Genomic DNA, 13324 nt, shown 5'->3' with positions numbered 1-13324 from the left:
CCACCAGGAGTCCCCTACTTTGACCCAAGAGCCCACTGCTGCTAAGTCGCTTCAGTCGTATCCGACTGTGCAGCCCCATAGACGGCCGCCCACCAAGCTCCGCCGCCCCTGGGATTCTCCAGGCAAGAACACAGGAGTGGTTTGCCATTTCCTTCTCCAATGCATGAAAGTGAAAGTGAAGTCGCTCAGTCGTGTCCGACTCTTAGCAATCCCATGGACTGCAGCCTACCAGGCTCCTCCATCCATGGGATTTTCTAGGCAAGAGTACTGGAGTGGGGTACCATTGCCTTCTCCGCCTAAGAGCCCAGGGCTCATGCAAAGGACACCTTCAAAGGTCAGCCATGTGTCTGAAGTTGGAAAGTGGTTTGGGCTCTGCCGTGATCCTGAACTAAAGATTTTAGAGGTGAGCACACTGAGACCGGGGGCTTCAGGAGCTGGCCCAGAGGTACGGAGAGTAGCTGACATTGACTTCTCCCTTGGATACAGTATTTATTCCTGGCACTAATCCCCTTCGGCCATCTCTGCTCGGAGTAAGTTGAGACAGACCCCACCCTTCCCCCACAGTTAGCACAGCGTGTGTCACCCAGAAGATGCATATTAACTGTTCGGTTTATTTCAGGGTCCATAGGGTAGGCGCAAGACCTCGTCCCTGGAGGCTTCTGCGCGGGTGGGAGCCGTGGGTCCTTCCCCTCGGATCCTCCACTGGCCCAGAGCCTGACACCCGCAGGTGCGGAGGTGCTGTCCACTCTTCCTGAGGCCTCATTTATCTTCCTCTACAGGTTGCTTTTGGATTCTCTTTGTAACGTGAATAGGAATGAGATGTTATTCCTGAAGTATACCTTCTATTTCTGACTATAGAAAAATTTAGCTGTCTCTGCGCAACACCAAATCCAGGCTACCAAGGACCATCCGCCTGTTGCCTAGTAACGACCGCCAGGCCCGGCCCCGCCTCCGCGGCGCACGATGGTGACGTCACAATCAGCAACACTTCCGGCGCGCGAAGCCGCCTGCCCCCCCTGATGGGCTGCTGGGGTCCGGGACACGATGGCTTCTGTGGGGGTTGCTGCCGGCCGGCAGGCTGAGGACACGCTGCCGCCGCCCGCCGAGCCTCCGCTGCCGGAGATGAAGCCGCTGCCGCAGCCGCAGCCGCCGCCGTCTGTCTCTGCGCAGCAGCCGCAGCCCGCGCCAAAGCCTCCATCCCCTGCCGGCGTGAAGGCGGAGGAGAACTGCTCCTTCCTTCCCTTGGTTCACAGCATCATCAAATGGTAAGGGCCCGGGGGAATCAGCCCGCACGCCCCCCGCTGCCCATCACATGTCCGAAATCCAGGGGCGCCCCGCGGTACCAAGGGGGAGACACACCCTGAGGGGAGCGGCCACGCCGAGGCCACCGCGAGCAGTCCCAAGAGTTCAGCAGTCCCTCCTGGGAGTTAGCAGGCCCCGTGCTGGCAAGCAGCGTTCTTAAAACGAAGCCGATGTAGACAGCAAGTGCACAGACGCTGCGGGCAGACCACTCGGGTGCAGCCTGGTGAGCCTGTTTTCCCACAGATCCGACAGATACGGGTCATCTTCATGTGTGGCACACTGCTAAGTGCTGTGGCGTGTACACGTGGAGGGGCCGACTTTTCATCCCACCTTGCTCACCAGTTAGAAGGGGAAACTCATGAGCGGAATAACCCATAATGCAAAGAGATTATAGGGGTATGTTGGGAACTTTACAGGAGTAGGACGCTGACCTCCGGACAGCACTGGGGTGCCCTGTCCCGGCGACATGGGGTGATTGTCTTCTTTTGGCCAGTCTTCAGATCACCTGAGTTTTCAAACTTATCCTTAGAAGGAAAACACACACACACACACACACACAGCCAAAATCTCCCCAATCCCCACATTTGCCAAAATTATTAACTATTATTTATGTCCACATGATAGCAAAGTTTAAACCCCTGGGCTTGAACTTTTTATTCAGCCATTAAAAAATAAAAGCAAAGTGGATTACAACAAAGTTGTAATCTTTTACAGTAACAAAGTTGTTACTTTTACAGTAACATTCAAGTGAACATCAACATGCTCTTGGATGTTTTGCTGAAATGGAATTGATACTCACAATACAAAAGTATTGGTGATGGCCTAGCCGGTTTAGAGTTGAGGCGGATTAGATTCACTTGCCCTGGGATGACCTGACACTTCCACTGCTTTTCAGACGACTGTGAAGACTTTGTTCTCACAGTAGTCACAGTAGACCTTGACTTCATCTGGCTTCACTTGGTGTGAACATAGTGTTTATCGGGCAAGGCAAACTGTTCTATTCCCAGGAACCTGTGATCAGGTAGCACTTCTAGGCAGAGTGACCAAGCAAACACACACAGAAGCAGCCCTGGAGTCCCAGGCATTATCCAGGATCAAGCCAAATATGCTTATTTGGGTTTTAGAAAAAATATGGAAAAATGAAAACACACAGTGTACACATTCTCCGAGTCTAGTTTTGACCCTGATAGAGCAGTTGGGTTGGGCTGGCCTAAAGATGGAACTGTATTGTCTGTGAGAAAGAACATGGGCTTTGAAGTCAGATCTTCTTGAGTTCAGATCTGCATGTTGATGCTTGCTTGTGTTGGAATTTTAGTTAAGTGCATAGCCTTTCTAGGCCTTGATTTTCTTATCTCTAATATATGAGTAATAATTGTTCTTTGTTCAGTCGCTCAGTCATATCTGACTCTTTGGAACCCCATGGACTGCAGATTTCCCCATCCTTCACTATCTCCCAGAGTCTACTCAATCTCATGTCCATTGAATAGGTGTTGCCATCCAAAAATGAACCACAAATGATAGCTCTATAAGGTACCAGGTGAATGACCTTGGTCAGACAGCTTAAAGGCTTGTACTTTCCCAAGATTTGTTTTAGGAGAGAGTCAGCCAGAGTGTCTGGACTGGGGAACACTAGGCACATTGTGGGAGCTGGGGGAGGGGAGCCATACTGAGAATAGGAGCTTGAGAGCAAGTCCACAGACTGGACATTGAGACCCAGCCCCACCCTTCACCCATACCTCCCCTTTCCTGTCCCCAGCTTCTCAACTGACAGCCAAAGAAAATAGACTCTCTTGGGTGTCTGACCCCAGAGACACTGAACCAGGGAGTCGAGGAGTCATCCGAAGTTTTTGAGCTAGTGCTTGGGTTTTGTGAAGGTAGATGGGACAGAGGGCTTTAGGAGGAGGAGAGGACTGGGGTCCACAGGAAGCTGGGGAGTAGGAGGAGGAACAGGGATGAACTGAAGGTGGTGGCAGGCAGAGCTGCAGCACTGACTGAGGGGATGGTGGGTGCCCAGCACACACAGGTGCAGGTGTGGGATGGTCATCCCCATTCAGACCGCAGGTGATCAGTTACAAACATCCACATACCCATAACAGCCATGTCATCTAGCTGTCCGAGGTGCATTTCAGGTGAGAAAAGCAAGAATCAGAACCATGTGTGTAGTGTGGTTACATTTTTGTCAAAACAAATTGAAAAGTGATTCCGTTACACATATATGGACATTCTTTTTTAAAAAATATTCTCTTCCATTATGGTTTATCATAGGCTATTAAGTATAGTTCTCTGTGCTATATGGTAGAACCTTATTGTTTAGGAAATTTTTATTTTTTTTTGTTTGTTTATACCTTGTCCTTTCAGACTTATGTGTTGTGAATCAGTTTTCTTAAAACTATAATTTAATTTCAAAATTGCCTTGGGACTTAAATTCATAACAATGTGTTAGCACATATGCCATCCAAGTGGAATGATTTCAGAAGTCCAGATGGTGTCTGTCAAGAGTTGTAGATCAGAGCTGAGACATGAAGGAAACAGAATATAAAATGCTTCCTTGAAGGGGTGAGGTGCACCAGAGTTGGTGTGTGTGAATCAAGGACCTCAGAAGACAACAGGAAATGTCTTTATTTGTTCCCCAGAATAAACTATTGATTCTCCAGATCTTGCTTCTGAGTTCGAGTTATTGATAAATAGTGAGCAGGCCCCAGTGTATCTCATCTTTCAGGAATGAGCTCTAACTAGCGGATCACCAGGAAAGATGGCTATTCTGTCTGCGTAAGCAGAGAAATGATTAATAATAAACATGAATTAGCACCATCTGGGTTGAAATTGCCCAATAGGGATGAACGTTTATTGAGAGAAATAAATGATCCTTGACAGCTTTCCCTTCTTGTGCCTCAGTGGGTGACTTTTAAAACACCCTGTGCATCGGCTTTTAGATTTTAGTCTCAACCGCCTGTTTTCAAAGGCTCATCTACCCATTTCCTAATTTTTAAAAAACATACAGGAGCAACTGATGGGGTGTTTCTGTGTTCTCAGGTGAAGGGTTTTGTTCTTGCTTCCTTTTAACTTTGCTGTGACCGGGAACATGGGTCTCCGGGCAGCCGACAATAGCTATGAGTGAAGATATCCCACCTTTAAAGTGAGTGGGACCAGAAGGCTCAGTTTACCTGAGTTGGTGGGAAAGGTGGGAGAGAGCGAGTATCTGCTGAAAGTTTTCCAGTAACTGTGACTAATGTAAAATTTATGAATAGCTCTGTGGAAATCAGACTGCATGTTAACAGGTTCAGGCTTCAGAACATCAGCTAAAATTAGCTCTTGCTCATTGATCGTCTCCTGAATGGCCTATAGTGTCTCACGTTAGAAGGAATGTGGTACTTCATTAGGTTTTACTTGCCACTTGTTGCCTGATGTTGGTGATGGTTTTTCATTCATTCAGCAGATATGTAGGAACTTACCTGTGTTCACTCTTTCAGCAAATGTAACTTTGGTGCCTGCAGGCTGGGCTGGGGAGGCAGCCCTGGAGGAAGACCCAGCTTCCCATGTGCACCTGCTGTGGGGAGGGGGACAGGGGTGCCTGCCCATCCCCCAGAGCACTAATCAATGTGCAAGCGACAGGCATTCTAATGCGGGGTTGGGGCCAGTGAGGAGGGAGCTCCCAGGTTGCTGGTGCTAACGCCTGCCCTCTGCCCCCGCAGCATGGACAAGGACAGTCCTGACGTCCACCAGGACCTGAACACCCTGAAGACCAAGTTCCAGGAGATGCGCAAGGTGGTCAGCACCATGCCTGGCATCCACCTGAGCCCCGAGCAGCAGCAGCAGCAGCTGCAACGCCTCCGAGAGCAGGTCCGGACCAAGAACGAACTGCTGCAGAAGTACAAGAGCCTGTGCATGTTTGAGATCCCCAAGGAGTGACGAGCCGACCCCAGGAGGAGTGCTGGGGCACCGGCGTCCTATCTCCCAGCCCTGTGGAATGGCTCTGGTACTGCCTGCTTAGCTGAACTTTACCCCTGACTGCAGAGCCAGTGCCCGAGCTGGTTCCCTGGGCATCCTCGTGTGCTGTCCCCCCGTCCAGATGTGCAGTAACTGCCTGCTGAAGGAGGAAGCCTTCCTGGGGCTGGGAGTGGGGCTGGGAGTGGGGCCTCCTCTTGCCTCTGGGGAGGGACACTGCAGGAAGGGAGGCGGCTTCCCTGTGCCCCTCCCCACCCACCCCAGACAGTGGTTGTACCAGGAACCTGGTGTCCAGTGAGCAGTGTGTGTGGACAGTTAGGCCTGCACACGTATGGAGAAAGGCCTTGAGAGAAAGGCATGGTTTCAGAGACTATGGGGTAGCCTTTTGCCCTGGAATAGTTGTTTCTTTCTGTTTGAAGCATGGGTGTTCATGGGTATCAACCAGGAGCCCACCAGGCACCCGCCGCCTAGGTTCTCTGCCACCCATGTCCTTGTTACTTGTAGCTCTTGCTTCTTTGTCCCCTGTTACCTTCAGTCAGCTTGTTTAGCCATCTCCTGCCCGAGAATGGCCAGGCCACCTCAGACCACGTGGTTTCATCAGCCATGGTCTGATGAGATGAACAGGCGCCCTCTTCAGCTTTCCCAAGTCCTGTCCCTGGTTCACCAATGACCTCCCCTCTGGCCTCATTGCGTGCACTGGGGGGTCACATGAAAAAGGACAGCTCTGGGCCATGATTCTGATGGCCTCTTGGGGTGGGGGAAGCTGGCCCTGGCAATCGTGTGGCCCAGGCCTGGTTCACAGATGTTTATAAACACCCTTGTTTTCTCCAGACAGACATTGTGTTTGTGTGACCAGCCTGAGGTGAAAGCCTCTGAAACGTGGGGACAAGTGGCGAGTATCACTCAGATCTAGAGTGGGCTCATCCCTGTGCCAGCCGCGTCAGGGCTGACGGGCGCCTTCCAGTTGGCAGGAATGTAGGCTAAGGGTGTTCTGAGCAGGAGCTCTGTCTGAGTCTGCTGGCAGCTACCTGTCAGGTGTCCAGGGGCAGGATGAAGTTTTAGCAGCCTCATCCAGAGGAGCAGGCTCTGAATTTAAGTGGGTGTTACCTGAGGCCAGCTCTGCTGCGGGGCTGTTATAAACTGAATCAGTTATTTTTTTGAAGTTTCAAGAGTACAGTACTGTGTGGGTCGATTTTAAGGCTCCAACCAAATAACCATGGAATGTGAAGCTCAGAAATACCAGGCGGCTGGGCCTTGCTGCGAGACTGCAGTGGACACGGGCTCCTTGTGGGTCTCCTCTGTGCTCCAGTGTTGTGACCTGTGACGCTTTGCAAGAGTGTGATTAAAAGAACTTGTGCTCTGCTGTCAGGACATCTTGGGTCTGTACTGAGACATTCACATTAGGACATCCCCGTGATAGTTGAGAGGAAAACCTCCCCTTTACGCAGAGGAGACTGAGCAACTGGGAGCACCTCCACTCCATGCCCCGCCGCCAGCCCCAGGACATGGCCACACCAGCTACACCAGCATCAGCATGGGGTGACCCTTCTGGGAGTGGCATCTGACTCCAGGGTACAGGTGGTCCGGAGGGTCGTCCTGCCTGTGATCAGCCCCTGGGCCATCATCCCTCCTTGTGGATGTAGGTCAGGTCCTGGCAGGGAGCAGTCCACTAAAGCAGAGTTACAGTCCTCCCCTGGGACACCTGGACTCCTCACTTGGATTCCTGGGCAGCGGGCACCATGTGGAGGCGTTGCCCATAGCCCTCAGAGCAGCCCCCAGCAGAAGTGTCTGCTCTCTGTTTCACAGGTGTAAAGTTGGGCTTGCCAGCTGTCCCTTGCCCCGGACTTGTGCAGTCTCATGTGGCGGAGGGAGCTGGGTCACCAGGCGGGAGCTGGTGCCCTCAGCTGCAGAGGGGGTGCTGGACCCCCTGAGGAGGGAGGGAGGCCGGAGGAGCCAGGGCCACAAATGGTGACTAGGTCCAGGTGGCTCAGTGGTGGAGCCTGCAGCCGACTCAGGACAAGGGTCCTGCACAAAGGAGGACTTGAGTGACCCCTTGAACCGTTGATAGTTCCAGGTTTGGTGATGTTTTGTTGCCCTGGGCCTGTGCTAAGCATAGGACATGCTGGTCAGTCCCGGAGGCCCTTGGGGGGGCAGGGGGTGGGGGGACAAGTAGGTGGTGCATGGCTAAACCCTGAAGCCCTTTATTTGTGTTCTGGCTTTCTCAAGAATGGCTCCTAAACAGAAGGGCTTCCAGCTGTTAGGAGCTTTTCTGGGGCCTCTCTCCAGGGAGCTGTTTTCAGGCCAGGGTTAATCTCCAGCTCTGGGAAAAGTGAGTCCAGTTCCACAGAAGTAGAGACCTGCCCTCCCTCCTCCCCCATTTCTAAAGCCAGAGGAAGCATGGTTTTCCAGTTTAAATTACTTTATTTTATAGTAAAAAAACAGTAACAATAACTTTAAAGACTCAACACAGTACAAACACCTAGGTAAGATCTTGTTCATGTCCAGGGTGACACCAGAACTCTATTATAAAGTGCAAGTTTTATGTTTTGCTTTGTGCAATTGCACACACATGTAAACAAGTCACTCCCTATGATCTGACCCCACCCTCGGTTTCAGGCCAGCTGTCATGGCAACCCCCAATCACATAGATAATGCCCCGCTCCTCCTGCCGGCAGGACAAGCTTAACTTCCACCCCCGCCCCCATTTTTAGGGCTTTGTGAGAAACGGATGGGTGGGCGCCAGTGGGCATCGGAAGTGGGGGGAGTCGGGCCTCAGCCAGTTCTCGATCCTTCCCCGAGCAGATGACGGTCCCTTCTCTGTTCGCTGAGTCTCCCCGGTGCACGGGCTGGGGCGCCGGGAAGGAAGACGCCCGAGGTTTGGGGCACGTGGCCTGGACACTCGAACTACAGGGCCTTCTGAGGCTCTGCGGCCGCGTGGGGCGGGGGCTCCTAGCTGATGACGCAGCGCTCCTTGTCCTTGGCCTGGCCGCCGCCGCTGGCCTTCTCGCGGATGTACATGAGGTCGCTGTGCACGCTCGGCCTGCGCGCCCAGGGCGCCAGGATGCCCAAGGCGTCGTCGCGGTCGCCGCCCGCTCGCCGCAGCCTCTTGCCCTGCAGCGCCTTCTGGTGCAGCGCCTCGCTGTGCTGCGCCGACACGCGGCGGTGCAGGTCCGGGCTCATCTCGCGCGGCAGGTTGGCCATGGTGAAGAGCGCGTGGAACATCTGATCCAGGCTGCTGTTCCTCTTGGCCGAGATCTCGAAGTAGGCGCAGCGCCGGGGGTCGGCGCCCACCAGCTGATGGATCTCGCGCGGCTCGACCTGGCGGTGGAAGTCGCGGTCCCCCTTGTTGCCACAGATGACCAGGGGCACGTCCACGTCCTCCTTGGTCTTGTTCTTTAGGCACGACTTGGTGTCGAGAATCTGCCGCTTGAGCCTCCGGACCTCCTCGAAGGAGTCGCGGTTGTCCAGGCTGAACACCAGGATGAACACGTCTCCTGCGGGGGACAGAGCGGAAGAGAGTGAGGGTGGCTACCAGGGAACAGCTGAGGCGGGCTGACTTCGGGGGCTCCTGCCGCCGCGAGGGGCACTGCGGTGCCCTCTCCAGCGCCCATAGTGGCGGGCGGACCGCGCCTCCAGCCCGCGCACCCCGGGACAAGGGGTTCCCGTCACCAAGGCGGCGCGCTCCCTCCCCACGCCCGCTGCTGGCCGCCCGGGCTCACCGGTAAGGATGGAGAGGCGCCGCATGGCGGGGAACGGGTGGTTGCCGGACGTGTCGAGGATGTCCAGTTGGTAGATCTCGCCGCGGATGCAGTAGAACTTGCGGTGGAAGTCCTCGATGGTGGGCGTGTAGGCGTCCTCGAAGCGGCCCGTCAAGAAGCGCGACACGATGGCCGTCTTGCCCACCTTGGACGAGCCGAGGACCACCATGCGGTAGCAGTTCTTGGCCGGGATCCTCAGCTCCGAGTCGCTCGGGCACATCTTCTTGATCATCGCAGACAGTTTCATTGAGCAGAGGGACCGAGGGGGCCGGGCGCGGGGCCGTGAGACGAGCGCAGGGCAGAGTTCGGCTCGGCCGGCTCGGGCTTGGGTTCAGCGGGGCTCTGGATTCCGGACAAAAGCTCTGGCTCTGCGCGTCCAGCACCGCCCTTATATGCAGCCCGCGTGGCCGCCCCGCCCCGCCCCGCCTTGCGCGTCACGGTGCGCACTCCCGCGGGCTCCACTGCACCCTCCGTCCACCTCCGCTGGCCGCTGCCCTCTCCCGCTGGCGGGACTTGGGAAGAGCAGCCCAGGGTCTGCCTCCGGCTTGCGGGCGCGCGGACCCTGTGCTTCTCCGCTGCTTCAGCGGCCGCAAGGGCGTCGGGGACCCAGTTCTGGCTGTGCTTCCGACCCCTTGCAAGGACCCCGCCGCCCGCCCCCGCCCCCGCCTCCGCCCCCGCTTCCCCACCGCAGGACTCACACGCGCACGCTTTCTTTGGAACGCACTTTCCTCGGAGAATAACAACATTGGGCAGCATGACGGCAGGTGTGTGCCAGGTGCCAGGCACCGCGCCCGGGTCCCTGCGCACCTTCGGACCAGCTCTGAGAACCGGGCCGGCCCAGCCCCCTGGCGTCCCGGGCGGCGGTGTCCGCGGGAGGTGGGCGCGGCGCGCTCCCGCCGCCAGAGGGCAGCCGAGGCCTCGCCGGCGGAACCGGGATCCCGGAGCTCGGCTCTCGGGGCTGGAATCTGCGAAGCCGGAGTTTCCGGACCCCGCGCCCCACGCCAGGCTTCAGCTCCTTTCTCCCAACCAGAGAAGCGCTGGTTCCTGGCAGGAGTTCCTGTTGCAGCCTGGAAGGACCAGAGGCTTGCCTTTCAGTAGTCAGGCCGATGTCCCCTCCCTCCCTTCCCCATAACATCTTGTGCCTTTGGAGTCCCATGGGCCAGCATTCCCATTTTCTAGTTGGGGGGAGATAGTCTGGAAGCCAGGATGACCCTGAATGCTGCGTGGGCATCACAGCAGTCGCTGGCCTTCTCTGGACTTGGTATTCCTCTCCTGAAAAATGGAGCTTTGGCTCTGGCTGGGAACTTGCAAACAGTGTAGGGCTGTGGTAATAACAACAATGGTAAATGACCCACAAGGCCGCAGAACAAACCAGGGGGCAGCAGGCTGATCAGTAACCAAGAGTGGGTTGCTGCTGAAAGGCCTGGGAAGAGGCTGCCGGAGCTGGCCAACTGCAGCCTGGAACTGGTGGAAAGGCCATTGCTCCCCATGGTGACAGGCGAGGCTGGGCTGTGCTGCTTCTGATTTGGGAGAAAGCCAGGGCTATCACCTAGTGCCACCAACCCATCCACACAGGCCGAGCTCTGGGCAGTGACAGGGTACCAGTCCGCACACAGGTTTGCACAGGGCCTCTGGACTCTCATGGGCTTCTCAGGCAGCCCTGTGTGACCGGGATTCCAGCAGAATCTCCTGCCCTTTGCAGGGGAGCCAGGAAAATGTTAGCTCCCATTTATCCCATCCCAGGCACAGTCTTCGGGCTTCCCTAAATAGCTCAGTTGGTAAAGAATCTGCCTGCAATGCGGGAGACCCCGGTTTGATTCCTGGGTTGGGAAGATCTGCTAGAGAAGGATTAGGCTACCCACTCCAGTATTCTGGCCAGAATTCCATGGACTGTATAGTCCATGGGTTCGCAAAGAGTCAGACATGACTGAGTGACTTTCACTTTCAGGCACAGTCCTTATCCTTCTTCGTGGCACCCTTGAGGGGTGGAAACTATTACTAACTCGATTTTACAGACAGAGAAACTGAGGCAGGGGAATGACTTGCCCAGGGCCCACAGCTTCAGGGTCCAGCTCTCCCTAGGGAGGCCAGTGGGCCAGGACCGAGCCCAGAGTCAGAGCCTTCCTCCCCCCAACCCCTGGTCAGATGTCAGGACTGGGATGACCTCACTCCTCTGGCCCCTTCCAGCTGGTGACAGTGGCAGGTACTGAGCCCAGCCTGGGTTCTCAACCTCAATTCCCAGCACCTGGGCGTGACTCCACCCACAGATGTCAGGTTCTGGGACTTGTCCCCTCAAGTCAGCTAAGTTCATTAGGCCCTGAGCCCACCTGCCGTTCTTTCCCCAGAGTGTGCCCCCACTCTCCAGCCACTGCATTAATTCTAGGTTGCCCAGGTTTATGATGATACCGATGGTCTTGCTTTCTGGGCCTGGGCTCCTGCCTGTATGATTTCTTTGCAATGCAGCAAATTTCTGGCTCAGAGTGGAATGGGAAACTTTTAAACCATTTGGTAAAATATTGGGGGTGGGCTGGAAGCAGACAGCTGGCCCCCAAGGCAGGAAGTGTCCACCATGGCCTGGTCTGCTGGTAAAGAGTGGTTTAGAAGGTTCCTGATGCGGAGTGCTGGCCTGCCGCCCAAGACCACCCCCAGGAGCTCTTTGCACAGAGGGTCCTGTGTCACCCCAGCTCACAGCCACAGCCTGACGAAGAGAACACAGCTAACTAGAGCTGCTTTCCCCTCTGACCTTGCCTCCACAGCCGAGGTCACAGTTGTCCAGCAGTTTCCTCCTCAGCTGTGGGCTTTTCCCATCATAGCAGACCCTCCTTGCCCCAGGCCTGACTCCCACAGCTGCGTGACCCAGGAGTCAGGCAGTCCTGCCCTGACAGAGAGACAGCTCAGGCCATGGGGGCCAGGACATCAGAGGTGCCCACAGGGGTGAGCTTCCTGTCCTTGCAGGTATGCAAGCAGAGGCACTGCTAAGACCTGCCTCCATGCCTCCTTCAGCTCCTCGAACCCTGAGACCTCTGAATCCCAGACACCAGAGGGCAGCCTTGAGGAGCTCCATGGCAAGGCCAGCTGGCACTGCCCACAGCGCCCAGGGTGAGCATGGCTACAGGGGCCACTTCACAGGTGAGGATGCTGAGGCTAGGGGGCCAGGTGCACAGGTGGAGCCCCCTGTCTCCCATCCCAAAGGGAGTAAAGTATGTTCTGTGCCCTTGGTGGGCCAGGGGCTGTGCAGGTGAGGCTGGGCCTGGACAAGGGCCCCACCCTGTGCCCACAGCTCTGCGGTCAGGCCTGACCACAGGCCCGGTGCCCCATGGCTGCTGATTCTTGTGGCCACATGAGGTCCACGGGTCATTAGGAGAGAAATGTCAGAGTAGCCAGAGATACCAGGGAGGGGCTCAGTGCTTCCCTCCCAGGAAGCTGAGGCCGGGCTGTTCCCCAGAAGGGCAGAGTGGGGCAAGGCGGGGAGCACAGGAGGCCAAAAGGCCTGGACAGTCCCCCGACTGTCCAGTGTGGATGGCGGCACCCATCCCAGCTCATGGACCCTCTCCTAGACCCCAGCCTGCCCCTCCCTAACCTGGACAGATGGAGACCAAAGGGGGATGGGTCAGGTGCCTTTTATTAGTCAGGACAAGGCGGACAGCAGGGCAGGGCACTCTGGGGCCACAAGGCGCCTGTCCAGAGCCCTCAAGCCATGTTTCCAAGGCATTGGACAGTCCTCGCCAAGCACCGCTCTCCCTGTCAAGGGGCCTGTGCTCGGGGCAGGCCTGAGGGGGGAACTCTCCCTGAGTGGCCGTGGCTGTCAGCTCCTCTTGCAGGCCTGGGAGGCTTTCTGCTGATAGATTTCGGCGGTGAAGGGCCTGCAGGGGTGAGAGAGGCTCGGTCAGCTGGTGCTGAGCTTGACGCTGCCACCCATGCTCCCCACCCAGGGTGGACAGGGTTGGGGGTCCGTGTGTGACCAGAAAGAGCCAGCACTGCCAGCCTGGCTCCCAGGCCTGTCCTGTACCCGGTCAGCTGCCCATCTGCTGCTCTGACAGTGACCTGGCCATGGCCAGCTGCCAGGGTCACAGGGAGGCCCTGTAGGGAGAGGAAGGCCCAGTGCGGGTCCCACGGGCACACGGCGTCCCCAGCCCGCGACAGCGCCTACTCACTCCTCATACACGATGGCGACCATGTAGATGAGTGCCACCACCGCGGTCAGCAGCAGGCCGGTGGGGCTGGCGTGCCTGCGGGGAAACGCTGGGTCAGGGGCAAGCCCGGGGCCAGCCTTTTCTCAGACGGGGGTCCACCTCACCACTGCCCGTCCAGGCCCGGGC

The 13324-nt window shown here is 56.4% G+C and overlaps 3 protein-coding genes across 16 annotated transcripts in view; 1 reads left to right on the top strand and 2 right to left on the bottom strand.

The window, feature by feature from the left end:
* Positions 1 to 1044: 1044 nt before the first annotated feature.
* MED9 (mediator complex subunit 9) lies at positions 1045 to 6514 on the top strand. Its single transcript, XM_068978561.1, has 2 exons — positions 1045 to 1265; positions 4995 to 6514. Exons 1-2 carry the CDS (start codon positions 1045 to 1047, stop codon positions 5209 to 5211), a joined length of 438 nt encoding a protein of 145 aa, XP_068834662.1. The 3' UTR covers positions 5212 to 6514.
* A 1224-nt stretch (positions 6515 to 7738) lies between these two features.
* On the bottom strand, positions 7739 to 9343 carry RASD1 (ras related dexamethasone induced 1). Of its 2 annotated transcripts, none has more exons than XM_068978120.1 (2): positions 8967 to 9343; positions 7739 to 8667 (listed from the first exon to the last, which is right to left on the bottom strand). In XM_068978120.1, exons 1-2 carry the CDS (start codon positions 9250 to 9252, stop codon positions 7955 to 7957), a joined length of 999 nt encoding a protein of 332 aa, XP_068834221.1. In that variant the 5' UTR covers positions 9253 to 9343; the 3' UTR covers positions 7739 to 7954. The 2 variants fall into 2 exon arrangements, with proteins under 2 accessions (XP_068834221.1, XP_068834222.1); XM_068978121.1 differs by having other exon boundaries at positions 8058 to 8741.
* A 3284-nt stretch (positions 9344 to 12627) lies between these two features.
* Positions 12628 to 13324, bottom strand: part of PEMT (phosphatidylethanolamine N-methyltransferase) — a 37931-nt gene continuing 37234 nt past the window's right edge. For all 13 annotated transcript variants that reach the window (XM_068977362.1, XM_068977365.1, XM_068977369.1 and 10 more), the window contains 2 exons: positions 13160 to 13234; positions 12628 to 12868 (listed from right to left, as the gene is read on the bottom strand). In XM_068977362.1, the coding sequence (XP_068833463.1) occupies positions 12811 to 12868; positions 13160 to 13234 (133 nt within the window). In that variant the 3' untranslated portion in view covers positions 12628 to 12810. The remainder of the gene's footprint in view (positions 12869 to 13159; positions 13235 to 13324) is intronic.

This window comes from Capricornis sumatraensis, chromosome 8 (assembly GCF_032405125.1).
Source record: "Capricornis sumatraensis isolate serow.1 chromosome 8, serow.2, whole genome shotgun sequence".
Classification (NCBI taxonomy): domain Eukaryota; kingdom Metazoa; phylum Chordata; class Mammalia; order Artiodactyla; family Bovidae; genus Capricornis; species Capricornis sumatraensis.
Note: the sequence above shows the minus strand (reverse complement) of the source record. Positions and strands in the feature narration are given on the sequence as shown.